The following is a 15,712-nucleotide window of genomic DNA, read 5'->3' as shown; positions in this document are numbered from 1 at the left end:
CTACATAGGTAACGGACTGGGTATTCAGAACAGCAGCTACATAGGTAACGGACTGGGTACTCAGAACAGCAGCTACATAGGTAACGGACTGGGTACTCAGAACAGCAGCTACATAGGTAACGGACTGGGTACTCAGAACAGCAGCTACATAGGTAACAGACTGGGTACTCAGAACAGCAGCTACATAGGTAACAGACTGGGTATTCAGAACAGCAGCTACATAGGTAACGGACTGGGTACTCAGAACAGCAGCTACATAGGTAACGGACTGGGTACTCAGAACAGCAGCTACATAGGTAACGGACTGGGTACTCAGAACAGCAGCTACATAGGTAACGGACTGGGTACTCAGAACAGCAGCTACATAGGTAACGGACTGGGTACTCAGAACAGCAGCTACATAGGTAACGGACTGGGTATTCAGAACAGCAGCTACATAGGTAACGGACTGGGTACTCAGAACAGCAGCTACATAGGTAACGGACTGCGTACTCAGAACAGCAGCTACATAGGTAACGGACTGGGTACTCAGAACAGCAGCTACATAGGTAACAGACTGGGTACTCAGCACGGCAGCTACATAGGTAACGGACTGGGTACTCAGAACAGCAGCTACATAGGTAACGGACTGGGTACTCAGAACAGCAGCTACATAGGTAACGGACTGGGTACTCAGAACAGCAGCTACATAGGTAACGGACTGGGTATTCAGAACAGCAGCTACATAGGTAACGGACTGGGTACTCAGAACAGCAGCTACATAGGTAACGGACTGGGTACTCAGCACGGCAGCTACATAGGTAACGGACTGGGTACTCAGAACAGCAGCTACATAGGTAACGGACTGGGTACTCAGAACAGCAGCTACATAGGTAACAGACTGGGTACTCCAGGCTGAAGTGTCTGATTCAGGTTTGTCCTACTGCTCGAGTACCTCCACCTTCCATGTCTTTACCTTCACTATGTTGATGTATTGTTCAGGCTGTAGTGTGTTGACATCGTTCTTCAACTGCACCACCACCTTGACCAGCTCCATGACCGCCTGGTACACCTGGTCACCTGACCGGTCCAGCTCTGCTGTGGGGGCGGCCTGGGCTGTGGGGGCGGTGAGACGTGGGGGCTTGTCTGGCGCGGCTGGGGTATTCAGAGAGGAGAATAGAAGGGGAGAAAGGAGCGGTGTATGAGAAGGACTGGAGGATGTTTATGATACTTTTCATCAGATTCCATTTCATACGACTAGATATTGTGAAGGACCACTCACTCACCATGTCCAGTCTCAGCTTCAGGTGACTATAGACGGAGAGAAAAGCAGAATAACTATAGAAACCTGACACACTAATCATCATACCTACTACAACTCCATATCCATAAGTCAGCTGGGGATTTGTTACCAATTCATTGTGATCTCATGTTCAGACAGACGAGTAAACGAACAGACAGATGAGTAAACGAACAGACGGATGAGTAAATGAACAGACAGACGAGTAAACAAACAGACAGACGAGTAAACAAACAGACAGACGAGTAAACAGACAGAATAGTAAACAAACAGACAGAATAGTAAATGAACAGACAGAATAGTAAATGAACAGACAGAATAGTAAACGAACAGACAGAATAGTAAACGAACAGACAGAATAGTAAACGAACAGACAGAAGAGTAAACGAACAGACAGAATAGTAAACAAACAGACAGACGAGTAAATTACAGACCCAGAAAAACATAGGCTGCGGTAACACTTTACCTAAAGCCTGCAGGTAGAAAGCTTTAGAACTTGTCATATTCATGTATGAACTTTTATACAGACACATACCAGTGGGCTGGTGGCATCCTCCTGTCTCATGGGATCCTGGAAAGGAACAAGTAGGTTCAGGTTCATTTGACATTATATGGACATGGACCCTCGATTGGCCACGGACCTTATAGTCCCCAAAGGGACAGTTATTTTAAACACAGACCCACTGAGAAGGAGAGTTACGGGGCTGGTGGTGAGAGTGGAAAGGGGGTTGGTTGACAGGGTAGACCGAAGGCAGTTATGGCGGACAGGGCATACAGAGCGCTAGATGTTAGGGCGGGTTTGCTAGGTCTATGGGGGTAAAGGTCGAAGCTATATTCCCCACCAGGAATCGTTACTCCTTGGTCAGCCACTTGTTGCTAGGGTGGTTGCTAGGGTGGGTTGCTAGGTCTAGGGGGGAGGGGGGTAAAGGTTGAAGTTATATTCCCCACCAGGAATCGTTAATCCTTGGTCAGGCACTTGTTGCTAGGGCGGGTTGCTAGGTCTATGGGGGTAAAGGTTGAAGCTATATTCCCCACCAGGAATCATTACTCCTTGTTCAGCCACTTGTTGCTAGGGTGGTTGCTAGGACGGGTTGCTAGGTCTAGGGGGGAGGGGGGTAAAGGTTGAAGTTATATTCCCCAACAGGAATCGTTACTCCTTGGTCAGCCACTTGTTGCTAGGGTGGTTGCTAGGGCGGGTTGCTAGGTCTAGGGGGGAGTAAAGGTTGAAGTTATATTCCCCACCAGGAATCGTTACTCCTTGGTCAGCCACTTGTTGTTAGGGCGGGTTGCTAGGTCTAGAAAAGGTAAAGGTCAAAGGTGTATTCCCCACAAGGAATCATTACTCCTTGGTCAGCCACTTGTTGCTAGGGTGGTCGCTAGGGCGTGTTGCTAGGTCTATGGGGGTAAAGGTCGAAGCTATATTCCTCACCAGGAATCATTACTCCTTGTTCTGCCACTTGTTGTTAGGGTGGTTGCTAGGGCGGGTTGCTAGGTCTAGGGGGGTAAAGGTCAAAGGTGTATTCCCCACCAGGAGTCTCTCCTCCTTGGTCAGCCTCTTGTTGCTAGGGTGGTCGCTAGGGCGTGTTGCTAGGTCTAGGGGGGGTGGTTAAGGTGAAGTTATATTCCCCACCAGGAGTCTCTCCTCCTTGGTCAGCCACTTGTTGCTAGGGTGGTCGCTAGGGCGTGTTGCTAGGTCTGGGGGGGGGGTAAAGGTTGAAGTTATATTCCCCACCAGGAGTCTCTCCTCCTTGGTCAGCCACTTGTTGTCCTCCATCATCTGTTGTTTCTGTTGTCTCATCGTCTCCTGCATACGCTCTCTCTCCATCTGCCACAACCGCTGGGCGTCCTCCTTACTGGACGGCTCCACAATGAACTGACCCTCCTATTGGATGGGAGACACACATGCATATGGTAAAGAGCTAGTAATACAGTCGCTTTGCTTGTTGGCCTTATAGCACTAACACAGGGATTTAACACAAGCACGGGACACATGACCTGGATCGTCATCGAGACCGAACGTAGAAGGAGTAAATTAAACGGAAACTAGGTTGAAGATACTGTATCCCTGAAAAACAGATGCTTACGGTACCTTAAACCCAGCTGAGGGTGGAAAAAGAGTAACCTGAGTCTAGAAGGAAGTAGACTAGAACTAGAGAACTAGAGTCTAGAAGGAAGTAGACTAGAACTAGAGAACTAGTGTCTAGAAGGAAGTAGACTAGAACTAGAGAACTAGAGTCTAGAAGGAAGTAGACTAGAACTAGAGAACTAGTGTCTAGAGGGAAGTAGACTAGAACTAGAGAACTAGAGTCTAGAAGGAAGTAGACTAGAACTAGAGAACTAGTGTCTAGAAGGAAGTAGACTAGAACTAGAGAACTAGAGATTAGAAGGAAGTAGACTAGAACTAGAGAACTAGAGATTAGAAGGAAGTAGACTAGAACTAGAGAACTAGAGTCTAGAATGAAGTAGACTAGAACTAGAGTCTAGAGGGAAGTAGACTAGAACTAGAGTCTAGAAGGATGTAGACTAGAACTAGAGAACTAGTGTCTAGAGGGAAGTAGACTAGAACTAGTGTCTAGAAGGAAGTAGACTAGAACTAGAGAACTAGAGTCTAGAAGGAAGTAGACTAGAACTAGAGTCTAGAAGGAAGTTGACTAGAACTAGAGAACTAGTCTAGAAGGAAGTAGACTAGAACTAGAGTCTAGAAGGACGTAGACTAGAACTAGAGAACTAGTGTCTAGAAGGAAGTAGACTAGAACTGGAGAACTAGAGTCTAGAGGGAAGTAGACTAGAACTAGAGAACTAGTGTCTAGAAGGAAGTAGACTAGAACTGGAGAACTAGAGTCTAGAAGGAAGTAGACTAGAAGGAAGTAGACTAGAACTAGATAACTAGTGTCTAGAAGGAAGTAGACTAGAACTGGAGAACTAGAGTCTAGAGGGAAGTAGACTAGAACAAGAGAACTAGAGTCTAGAAGGAAGTAGACTAGAACTAGAGAACTAGTGTCTAGAAGGAAGTAGACTAGAACTAGAGAACTAGTGTCTAGAAGGAAGTAGACTAGAACTAGAGAACTAGTGTCTAGAAGGAAGTAGACTAGAACTAGAGAACTAGTGTCTAGAAGGAAGTAGACTAGAACTAGAGAACTAGTGTCTAGAAGGAAGTAGACTAGAACTAGAGAACTAGAGTCTAGAAGGAAGTAGACTAGAACTAGAGAACTAGTGTCTAGAGGGAAGTAGACTAGAACTAGTGTCTAGAAGGAAGTAGACTAGAACTAGAGAACTAGTGTCTAGAAGGAAGTAGACTAGAACTAGAGAACTAGAGATTAGAAGGGAGTAGACTAGAACTAGAGAACTAGAGTCTAGAAGGAAGTAGACTAGAACTAGAGTCTAGAGGGAAGTAGACTAGAACTAGAGTCTAGAAGGAAGTAGACTAGAACTAGAGAACTAGTGTCTAGAGGGAAGTAGACTAGAACTAGTGTCTAGAAGGAAGTAGACTAGAACTAGAGAACTAGTGTCTAGAAGGAAGTAGACTAGAACTAGAGAACTAGTGTCTAGAAGGAAGTAGACTAGAACTAGAGAACTAGTGTCTAGAAGGAAGTAGAATAGAACTAGAGAACTAGAGTCTAGAAGGAAGTAGACTAGAACTAGAGAACTAGTGTCTAGAAGGAAGTAGACTAGAACTAGAGTCTAGAGGGAAGTAGACTAGAACTAGAGTCTAGAAGGAAGTAGACTAGAACTAGAGAACTAGTGTCTAGAGGGAAGTAGACTAGAACTAGTGTCTAGAAGGAAGTAGACTAGAACTAGAGAACTAGAGTCTAGAAGGAAGTAGACTAGAACTAGAGTCTAGAAGGAAGTTGACTAGAACTAGAGAACTGGTCTAGAAGGAAGTAGACTAGAACTAGAGTCTAGAAGGACATAAACTAGAACTAGAGAACTAGAGTGTAGAAGGAAGTAGACTAGAACTAGAGAACTAGTGTCTAGAAGGAAGTAGACTAGAACTAGAGAACTAGAGTCTAGAGGGAAGTAGAATAGAACTAGAGAACTAGTGTCTAGAAGGAAGTAGACTAGAACTAGAGAACTAGAGTCTAGAGGGAAGTAGACTAGAACTAGAGAACTAGAGTCTAGAGGGACGTAGACTAGAACTAGAGAACTAGAGTCTAGAAGGAAGTAGACTAGAACTAGTGTCTAGAGGGAAGTAGACTAGAACAAGAGAACTAGAGTCTAGAAGGAAGTAGACTAGAACTAGATAACTAGTGTCTAGAAGGAAGTAGACTAGAACTAGAGAACTAGTGTCTAGAAGGAAGTAGACTAGAACTAGAGAACTAGTGTCTAGAAAGAAGTAGACTAGAACTAGTGTCTAGAGGGAAGTAGACTAGAACTAGAGAACTAGAGTCTAGAAGGAAGTAGACTAGAACTAGAGAACTAGTGTCTAGAAGGAAGTAGACTAGAACTAGATAACTAGTGTCTAGAGGGAAGTAGACTAGAACTAGAGAACTAGAGTCTCACCCCCATGCTGCATCGTCGTGGAGACATCATGGGCACGACCACTGTGTTGCTCCTAGAGTCTACAACAGTGGTGTATTCACAGGGACTGACCAGGTCTGGAGAGCTGGCACACAGGGCCTCATTCAGCTGAACGTGCAGGCCAATATTGTTACCAAAACGAGCCCCAGGATTCATCCTGGAGGGCTGGAAACACAGGGACAGAAACGGTGAGTAACTTATATGCTAATTCTAACAGCGCCATGACAAAAAACAATGATGCTGAGGATGTGTGTGTGTGTGTGTGTGTGTGTAACAAACAAAAAATTGACCAACTAGGGACATTTTATTAGTCCCCACGAGGTCAACTGCTATTCTAGGGGGTTTAGGGTTAAGGTTAGAATTAGTGTTAGAATTACATTAAGGGTTAGGAGTTAGGGTTAGAATTACATTCAGGGTTAGGAGCTAGGGTTAGGGTTAGAATTACATTCAGGGTTAGGATTTAGGGTTAGGAGCTAGGGTTAGGGTTAGGATCTAGGGTTAGGAGCTAGGGTTAGGGTTAGAATTACATTAAGGGTTAGGAGCTAGGGTTAGGGTTAGAATTACATTCAGGGTTAGGAGCTAGGGTTAGGGTTAGAATTACATTCAGGGTTAGGAGCTAGGGTTAGGGTTAGGGTCTAGGGTTAGGAGCTAGGGTTATGGTTAGAATTACATTCAGGGTTAGGAGCTAGGGTTAGGGTTAGAATTACATTCAGGGTTAGGATTTAGGGTTAGGGTTAGGATCTAGGGTTAGGAGCTAGGGTTAGGGTTAGAATTACATTAAGGGTTAGGAGCTAGGGTTAGGGTTAGAATTACATTCAGGGTTAGGATTTAGGGTTAGGAGCTAGGGTTAGGATCTAGGGTTAGGAGCTAGGTTTAGTTTTAGGGTTAAGAGCTCAGGTTAGGATTAAGGTGAAGGTTAGGTTTTTGGTTAAGGTTAGGGGTTAGGGAAAATAGGATTTTGAATGGGACTGAATTGTGTCCCCACAAGGCTAACTGTATAAGACTGTGTGTGTGTGTGTGTGTGTGTGTGTGTGTGTGTGTGTGTGTGTGTGTGTGTGTGTGTGTGTGTGTGTGTGTGTGTGAGTGTGTCAACAAGAAGACAGGATACTACCTTCGGAGGAGGCTCATTGAATTTGAACTTGGTGTCAAAGACCTTGATGGGGCGTTTTCTGTCCCTCTCCCGCTCTGCCTCCTGCTCCTTCTCCATCTGATGGACGTCACTGTGAAAAGAAAAAGTACACATTGGCAAGTTGTTTGTGGTTTAACAACCACGGCCATATTCAAATCAGATGTCAGAACATAGCCAAGCCAGGCCAATGGCAGTCAGGACCTGATCTTAACGACCAGCTCTGTGAAAGAGGGTCTCTCGCGGGGGTTGTAGGACCAGCAGCGTGTCATGAGGGAGTAGAGGGCAGGAGGGCAGTCGTCAGGTTTGGGTAGTCGGATGCCTTGTTCCAGCTGGATGATGACGTCACGGTTCTCCAACCAGAAGAAAGGCTGCTGCCCTCGACTCAAGATCTCCCACATACACACCGCTATGGAGAGGGAGGGAGAGAGAGAGAGCAGCTGGTAAAATGATGAGCTCCTAATATCTAGTATTTTATATCATATTTCAAATGATTTAGAGGAAGAGTACATTGGAGAAAAATAAGTGAGTGAAAGATAAAGGAAGTAGGACTAAGAATATAACTTCAGAAGAAGAGAATACATCAGAAGACAACTGTTATCCTGATAACTCAACTGGGTAGCTAACAAGCTAACAGTTGTTTACCACGTTGCTAGGGAGTTGCTAAGACAGTTTCTAGCGACCTGCTGTTAGCAATTTTTTTTTTTACAAAAAACCTAGTGATCAAATAACTAAAACAACAATCAAAAATGACAAAAGGGACTGGAAAACAAGTATCTAAACTTACACAAGCAAGATAAAACATTTCAGACAGGAAAACAAGAAAGGTAAGCTTTGTTTACGTTTAAAAACACGTAGCTACAGTCAGCCATTATATCTTCTGTATCCTGCTGTAATCAACTACGATGGATACATTTACAAGCTCCAAGCTCAGCAACCTTGCAATCCAATATGCAAGAGGTATTACCAGTAAAGCAAAGGTTTTAATACAAGAGGACCCAGAGACCCTAACAGCAGATTTTATGCAACAAAAAGACAAAGAAAATCAAGGTGGATCTTCTCTTTTTACTGAACGTCCAAATGCTTGGCCTGCAGTCCTGCGCAAGGTCAACAAACATCTTATGAATAAAAGAGAGTCACACACTCTAGGAACTCTAAGATGTTAACGCCCCATCAAATGTATTTATTTTTTTTGCATCTGAGCTCCTAGAGTGTGCGGCTCTCTTTTATTTTCAAGTTTTCTCCACCCGCTAGCCAGAACCTCGCCTAAATAAGTGTGCGTTTATTTTATCTTCTAGATTAAACATATTATGTCTGGAAACAAGACCAAGACTCTGAGGCCAGTCTAGAGCTGTTTTGAAGAAGAGTTCGACACTATAATACCTTTAGTGGATGATGAACTAAAAACTGACATGATCTACGTTAACAATAATATACTAACAATGTCTGAAACTCCCAAAACCCGGACTTCAAAATGCATCACTCCCTCCTTCAGCTGTAGCAGCTCTCCCTGGGTGAAGTGGAGATGACAGAATACAGGGAGAACACAGGAAGAATGTGACACTGTCCAGACGCTGATGGAGGAGTTGAGGCATTACAATGTGACACTGTCCAGACGCTGATGGAGGAGTTGAGACATTACACTGTCCAGACGCTGATGGAGGAGTTGAGGCATTACACTGTCCAGACGCTGATGGAGGAGTTGAGGCATTACACTGTCCAGACGCTGATGGAGGAGTTGAGGCATTACAATGTGACACTGTCCAGACGCTGATGGAGGAGTTGAGACATTACAATGTGACACTGTCCAGACGCTGATGGAGGAGTTGAGACATTACAATGTGACACTGTCCAGACGCTGATGGAGGAGTTGAGACATTACAATGTGACACTGTCCAGACGCTGATGGAGGAGTTGAGACATTACAATGTGACACTGTCCAGACGCTGATGGAGGAGTTGAGACATTACAATGTGACACTGTCCAGACGCTGATGGAGGAGATGAGACATTACAATGTCCAGACGCTGATGGAGGAGTTGAGGCATTACAATGTGACACTGTCCAGACGCTGATGGAGGAGTTGAGACATTACAATGTGACACTGTCCAGACGCTGATGGAGGAGTTGAGACATTACACTGTCCAGACGCTGATGGAGGAGTTGAGACATTACAATGTGACACTGTCCAGACGCTGATGGAGGAGTTGAGGCATTACAATGTGACACTGTCCAGACGCGGATGGAGGAGTTGAGACATTACAATGTCCAGACGCTGATGGAGGAGTTGAGACATTACAATGTGACACTGTCCAGACGCTGATGGAGGAGTTGAGGCATTACAATGTGACACTGTCCAGACGCTGATGGAGGAGTTGAGACATTACAATGTCCAGACGCTGATGGAGGAGTTGAGGCATTACAATGTGACACTGTCCAGACGCTGATGGAGGAGTTGAGACATTACAATGTCCAGACGCTGATGGAGGAGTTGAGGCATTACAATGTGACACTGTCCAGATGCTGATGGAGGAGTTGAGGCATTACAATGTGACACTGTCCAGACGCTGATGGAGGAGTTGAGACATTACAATGTGACACTGTCCAGACGCTGATGGAGGAGTTGAGGCATTTCCAGGAGGAACGTTGTGCTTCAATAGAACAGTCAAGACATAAGATAAGACAGAACACTGAACAGAAGCCACAGTCCAATGATGTCCTCCAAGAGTAGCTTTGTGTAGTGAAGGTGGAGCTGCAGCAGAGAGAGAGGGACATGATGCCCTCCGTCAACGGATTTTGAGAACACTCTGAAAGAAATTGAAGACTCCGTGGATGGAAACCAGTTCCGGGAGAAATGGAATGTTCTAGATGGAAAACAGAGGAAGGTCGAGAGCCATGTGTCAGAGTCTTGTGTATAGGTGGCAGGGAAGTCAGGTGCAGGAGAGTCAAACGGAGGGTAAAAAGGAGTTTTTAATGAATGTCCACGTAACATGCTCCATAACACTAATAAGAACAGCTATAAACAAACAATGGTACGAGGACCCGTCGCGCACCTATACAATAAACACAACACTGACAATAAACAATCTCTGACAAAGACACGAGGGGAAACAGGGGGTTAAATACACAACAGGTAATGAACGGGATTGAAAACAGGTGTGTGGGAAGACAAGACAAAACCAATGGAAAATGAAAACACAATGAGTCCTCCAAAACACGACCCGCACTGCTTCTAGACACAATGCCCGCTTAACCCGGAAGCCAGCCACACCAATGTGTCAGAGGAAATACCGTACTATTCAACCGATGCGTGCCACAGGGTTCAATTCTTGGACCGACTCTCTTCTCTGTATACATCAATGAGGTCGCTCTTGCTGCTGGTGAGTCTCTGATCCACCTCTACACAAACGACACCATTCTGTATACTTCTGGCCCTTCTTTGGACACTGTGTTAACAACCCTCCAGGCAAGCTTCAATGCCATACAACTCTCCTTCCTTGCCCTCCAATTGCTCTTAAATACAAGTAAAACTAAATGCATGCTCTTCAACCGATCGCTACCCGCACCTGCCCGCCTGTCCAACATCACTACTCTGGACGGCTCTGACTTGGAATACATGGACAACTACAAATACCTAGGTGTCTGGTTAGACTGTAAACTCTCCTTCCAGGCTCACATTAAGCATCTCCAATCCAAAATTAAATCTATAATCAACTTCCTATATCGCAACAAAGCATCCTTCACTCATGCTGCCAAACATACCCTGGTAAAACTGACCATCCTACCGATCCTCGACTTCGCCGATAAAATCTATGAAATAGCCTCCAACACTCTACTCAACAAACTGGATGTTTTATTTTTATTTGTTTTATTTCACCTTTATTTAACCAGGTATGCTAGTTGAGAACACCTTTATTTAATAAAGGTTAAATAAAGGTGTTCTCAACTAGCCTACCTGGTTAAATAAAGGTGTTCTCAACTAGCCTACCTGGTTAAATAAAGGTGTTCTCAACTAGCCTACCTGGTTAAAGAAAGGTGTTCTCAACTAGCCTACCTGGTTAAAGAAAGGTGTTCTGAACTAGCCTACCTGGTTAAATAAAGGTGTTCTCAACTAGCCTACCTGATTAAATAAAGGTGTTCTCAACTAGCCTACCTGGTTAAATAAAGGTGTTCTCAACTAGCCTACCTGGTTAAATAAAGGTGTTCTCAACTAGCCTACCTGGTTAAATAAAGGTGAAAAAAAAGGTCTACCCAGATGACCTCCTACTGTCACCAACAGATCTATAGGAACAACTTAAACATTCTTTAAGAATACCGAATCAACTGGACAATCAACATCGACTTTCAGAAAACCAAAGTCGTGATTTTACAGAAAAAAAAAGCTAGAAATCAGAGTAGCAGACACTCCTTTAAATGAGGAAATACCATGGTTAAACATGTCCAATGGTACTACCTGGGACTAATAATCAATGTCTCTGGTGAATTTGGTCTGGCAGAGAATGCACCAACATAAAAAAAAGCCTGCAAAGCATTTTACTCCATTAAAAGACAATTAAAAAAAAATAATGAATATTCCCATCCAGATCTGGTGAAAAATATGAAATAGTGTAATTTTACCAATTGTACTATATGGAAGTGAAGTGAGAGAAAGAAAGAGATGGAGGGGGAAGAGAGCGAGAGAAGGGGGGAGTAAGAGAGATGGAGAGAGTCAAAGAGAGATGGAGTGGGAAGAGGGAGAGAGAGAGTAAGAGAGATGGAGAGAGTAAAAGAGAGAGAGAGAGTAAGAGAGATGGAGGGGGAAGAGAGAGTGGGAGAGAGGGGGAGAGTAAGAGAGATGGAGTGGGAAGAGAGAGAGGGAGAGAGTAAGAGAGATGGAGGGGGAAAAGAGAGAGAGATGGAGAGAGTAAAAGAGAGAGAGAGAGTAAAAGAGATGGAGGGGGAAGAGAGAGATGGAGAGAGTAAAAGAGAGAGAGAGTAAGAGAGATGGAGGGGGAAGAGAGAGAGGGAGTAAGAGAGATGGAGAGAGTAAAAGAGAGCGAGAGAGTAAGAGAGATGGAGGGGGAAGAGAGAGAGGGAGAGATGGAGAGAGTAAAAGAGAAAGAGAGAGTAAGAGATGGCGGGGGAAGAGAGAGAGGGAGAGAGATGGAGAGAGTAAAAGAGATGGAGGGGGAAGAGAGAGAGGGAGAGAGATGGAGAGAGTAAAAGAGATGGAGGGGGAAGAGAGAGAGGGAGAGATGGAGAGAGTAAAAGAGAGCGAGAGCGTAAGAGAGATGGAGGGGGAAGAGAGAGAGGGAGAGAGTAAAAGAGAGATGGAGTGGGAAGAGAGAGAGCGAGAGAGATACTGTTACACACAAACAGAAATACTGCAAGAGCAAAGTATCCCCCAAAACATTTCAACAGACTTACCAAACATCCAGACATCACTAGCCGTTGTGAACCGTCTGAAGTTAATGGATTCTGGAGCCATCCATTTTATAGGTAATCGGCTAACTGAGGCTGTGGAAGTGACGCAAAAAGACAGTGGAAATGTGTTATATATACATGTATTTAGCCAGTGTGGGGCCAATATTTAAGAGAACACAGACAGACCACCAACCACTCCATGGGAGAATCTCAATTACATTTCCTTGATTCCTTGCATCCTCTCGCCTCCTTCTCAAAACCCAATTGGATGAGCAGGTCAGAAGTCCCTCCCATCTGACTTTCTCATCCAATGGGTTTTACAAATGAGGCCTGGTGAGAGGACGTGAGGAAATGACATTGAGATTCTCCAAATACCCTTGTAATACTCTTCTTCCTCGATGTATCTGGACAGGCCAAAGTCTCCCAGTCTAACACAGTCTGCTGTGGCCACCAGCACGTTCCTCACCGCTATGTCCCTGTTGGGACACAGTAAACAGGTTAGTTGAAACAGGGAGGTACTACCTGATGTTGTCCAATAAGAACACAGGTTTTCGTCATCTGTTGTACGATGTTTTGCTACGGTGTGCTCTAATGAACACGACCCTGTTCTCTGGGTTAGAGAAATTATGGGCGTCAACGTGGCTGTCCTACCTGTGCTTTGTCTCTGTGGGGACACAACATGTTGTGGGGTTACCATGTTGTTGTCATGCTGTGTTGCTAGCATGTTGTGTTGTCATGCTGTGTTTCTACCATGCTGTGTTGTTGTGCTGTTGTCATGTTGTGTTGCTACCGTTGTGTTGCTACCATGTTGTGTTGCTACCATGATGTTGCTGCCATGTTGTGTTGATACCATGATGTTGTTGTCATGTTGTGTTGAACCATGCTGTGACTACAGTCTTAGGTCTCTCTTTATGTAGTGCTGTGGTATCTCTCTTGTCCTGATGTGTGTTTTGTCTTACACCTTCAATCCGAGCCCCCGCCCCCGCAAGAAGGGCCTTTTGCCTCTTGATAGGCTGTCATTGTAAATAAGAATTACGTTCTTAATTGACTTGCCTAGTTAAACAAAGGTTCACTAAATATAAACAACATGGGGCAGCAATACTACTTTACATCATGGACATCGACACTGAGTGTACAAAACATTGACACCTGCTCTTTCCATGACACAGACTGACCAGGTGAATCCAGGGGAAAGCTATGATCCCTTATTGATGTCACCTGTTAAATCCACTTCAATAAGTGTAGATGAAAAGGGAGGAGACGGGTTAAATGATTTTCAAGCCTCGAAGATAATTGAGACATGGATTGTGTATGTGTGCCATTCAGAGGGTGAAGGGGTAAGATATAGAGATATACAGTAAATGCCTGTGAAAGGGGTAAGTTGGTAGGAGCCAGGCACATCCCACTCCTTTCCCGTGTGTATCATGAATGGTTCACCACCCAAAGGACATCCAGCCAACTGGACACAACTATGGGGAGCATTGGAGTCAACATGGGACCAGCATCCCTGTGGAACGCTTTCGACACCTTGTAGAGTCAACATGGACCAGCATCCTTGTGGAACGCTTTCAACACCTTGTAGAGTCAACATTGGGCCAGCATCCCTGTGGAACGCTTTCGACACCTTGTAGAGTCAACATGGGGCCAGCATCCCTGTGGAACGCTTGACACCTTGTAGGTTGGTGCAACTCAATATTAGGAAGGTGTTCTTAATGTTTTGTACACTCTGTGTATGTATTACATGTCTAAGAGTGTGATGAAGTGTTTTCTGAAGAGAAATATGGTGGCCGACATGGAATATGGGTGTCAAGATGGCCGCCCTACCTGTGCGGGAAAAGCTATACGGACACGCCTGGTGCCCAAATTGATTGACGTATGAGAGTCAAGCAGAGATGATTCGGTTCAGTTCAGTCGTCAGTGATGAGCCCTTCCCAGCTAGCTTGTTTATGCTGACTGGCTGGCAACAACAGCATCATTGCGCTAGTTAATACTCACTAAAAGAAAGGGATGTTTATTTTGATGGGTGAAGGGAGGGAGGGAGAGAGAAATTACTTGTAAGTATTGGTCAGCTTCTGGATGCCACCGTGTCATGCCAATTAGCTAACGCAATGATAAGCCGGTGTGAATGACCAGTACAACAGCGTTGTGTCAAGGTACTTCCCACTGGGCTAACTAACGTAGCCAAATTGATACGTCCCACTTGATTATATTCTGAGTAGGATAGCAGCCTACACAAGAAATAACTTTAATATTGGTAGTAACCATCCGGATGTCACTGATGCCGACTGATCAATGGAGAGACTGCAAACCAGTGACAGAACAACGTGGCACACAATGTGTCCTTTGTTCCTGCTTGCCGACTAATGCTGAGTACTGCTGTCCTGCAGTAAGTACAGGGAAGAAGTTAGAAGGTGTAGCTAATATCAGGCCAGTATGGACAGGGAAGAAGTTAGAAGGTGTAGCTAATATCAGGCCAGTATGGACAGGGAAGTAGTTAGAAGGTGAAGCTAATATCAGGCCAGTATGGACAGGGAAGTAGTTAGAAGGTGAAGCTAATATCATGCCAGTATGGAGAGGGAAGTAGCAAGATAGTGTAGCTAATATCAGGCCAGTAAGGACAGGGAAGTAGCAAGATAGTGTAGCTAATATCAGGCCAGTATGGAGAGGGAAGTATTTAGAAGGTGAAGCTAATATCAGGCCAGTATGGAGAGGGAAGTATTTAGAAGGTGAAGCTAATATCAGGCCAGTATGGAGAGGGAAGTAGTTAGAAGGTGAAGCTAATATCAGGCCAGTGTGACAGCTAAAGCACATTTATTGTAGTGATTTTCACAGAAAATGTAAAACTACGGTATTAACATCTACATAAAAAATGACTCCAGTGAAAAGGGAAAGATTCTGTACATTCTCCCAACTTCGACAACTTTCAAATTCTCGTTGACGTTTTTAGCCACAAGCATGAACTAGCTAGCTGTGATGGCTGACTCGACTGAATCAGTTTATCCCCACTCTGCTCTCGCTGCGTGACACACGTCATCAATTTCGGGACCCCAGGCGTGTCCGTATAGCCTCCTCCTACCTGTGCACCATGTTGATTCCTTCCAGGTAGACCAGAGCTTTACAGATCTGCAGGCTGAAGAGGACCAGCGTTATGTTGGTCAGCTTGTGCTTGTTCTCTTCTAGGTATTTACCCAGCTGGAAGACAGATGGAACAGAATGATAGGGCAGCTACCAGCTAGCAGGCAGGCGAATCTGGTAGAGAAGCGCCTGGAGAGTCACTGGTTTGAATCCCAGGTCTGACAGGAGAAATTGTGCTATAAGTCAAGTGTATCCGTGTTTCCAAGTTCATTTTGGCCACTGTTGTCTCACTTAGCCACACTGGTAAAGCTC

At 44.8% G+C, this 15,712-nt stretch overlaps 1 protein-coding gene across 3 annotated transcripts in view; it reads right to left on the bottom strand.

Annotated features, from left to right (window-relative positions):
• LOC135557983 (protein-tyrosine kinase 2-beta-like) overlaps window positions 1-15,712 on the bottom strand; it is a 61,239-nt gene that overhangs the window by 3,105 nt on the left and 42,422 nt on the right. For 2 of the 3 annotated variants that reach the window (XM_064991737.1, XM_064991739.1), the window contains 10 exons: window positions 15,402-15,517; window positions 12,701-12,801; window positions 12,329-12,418; window positions 7,128-7,332; window positions 6,909-7,017; window positions 5,780-5,962; window positions 2,910-3,161; window positions 1,815-1,850; window positions 1,266-1,290; window positions 956-1,134 (listed from right to left, as the gene is read on the bottom strand). In XM_064991737.1, coding sequence (XP_064847809.1) covers window positions 956-1,134; window positions 1,266-1,290; window positions 1,815-1,850; window positions 2,910-3,161; window positions 5,780-5,962; window positions 6,909-7,017; window positions 7,128-7,332; window positions 12,329-12,418; window positions 12,701-12,801; window positions 15,402-15,517 — 1,296 coding nt within the window. The remainder of the gene's footprint in view (window positions 1-955; window positions 1,135-1,265; window positions 1,291-1,814; window positions 1,851-2,909; window positions 3,162-5,779; window positions 5,963-6,908; window positions 7,018-7,127; window positions 7,333-12,328; window positions 12,419-12,700; window positions 12,802-15,401; window positions 15,518-15,712) is intronic. The other variant, XM_064991738.1, reaches the window with a different exon arrangement.

Source organism: Oncorhynchus masou, chromosome 16 (genome assembly GCF_036934945.1).
Source record: "Oncorhynchus masou masou isolate Uvic2021 chromosome 16, UVic_Omas_1.1, whole genome shotgun sequence".
In the NCBI taxonomy this organism is placed as follows: Eukaryota; Metazoa; Chordata; class Actinopteri; order Salmoniformes; family Salmonidae; genus Oncorhynchus; species Oncorhynchus masou.
This window is presented reverse-complemented; position numbering and strand designations above follow the sequence as displayed.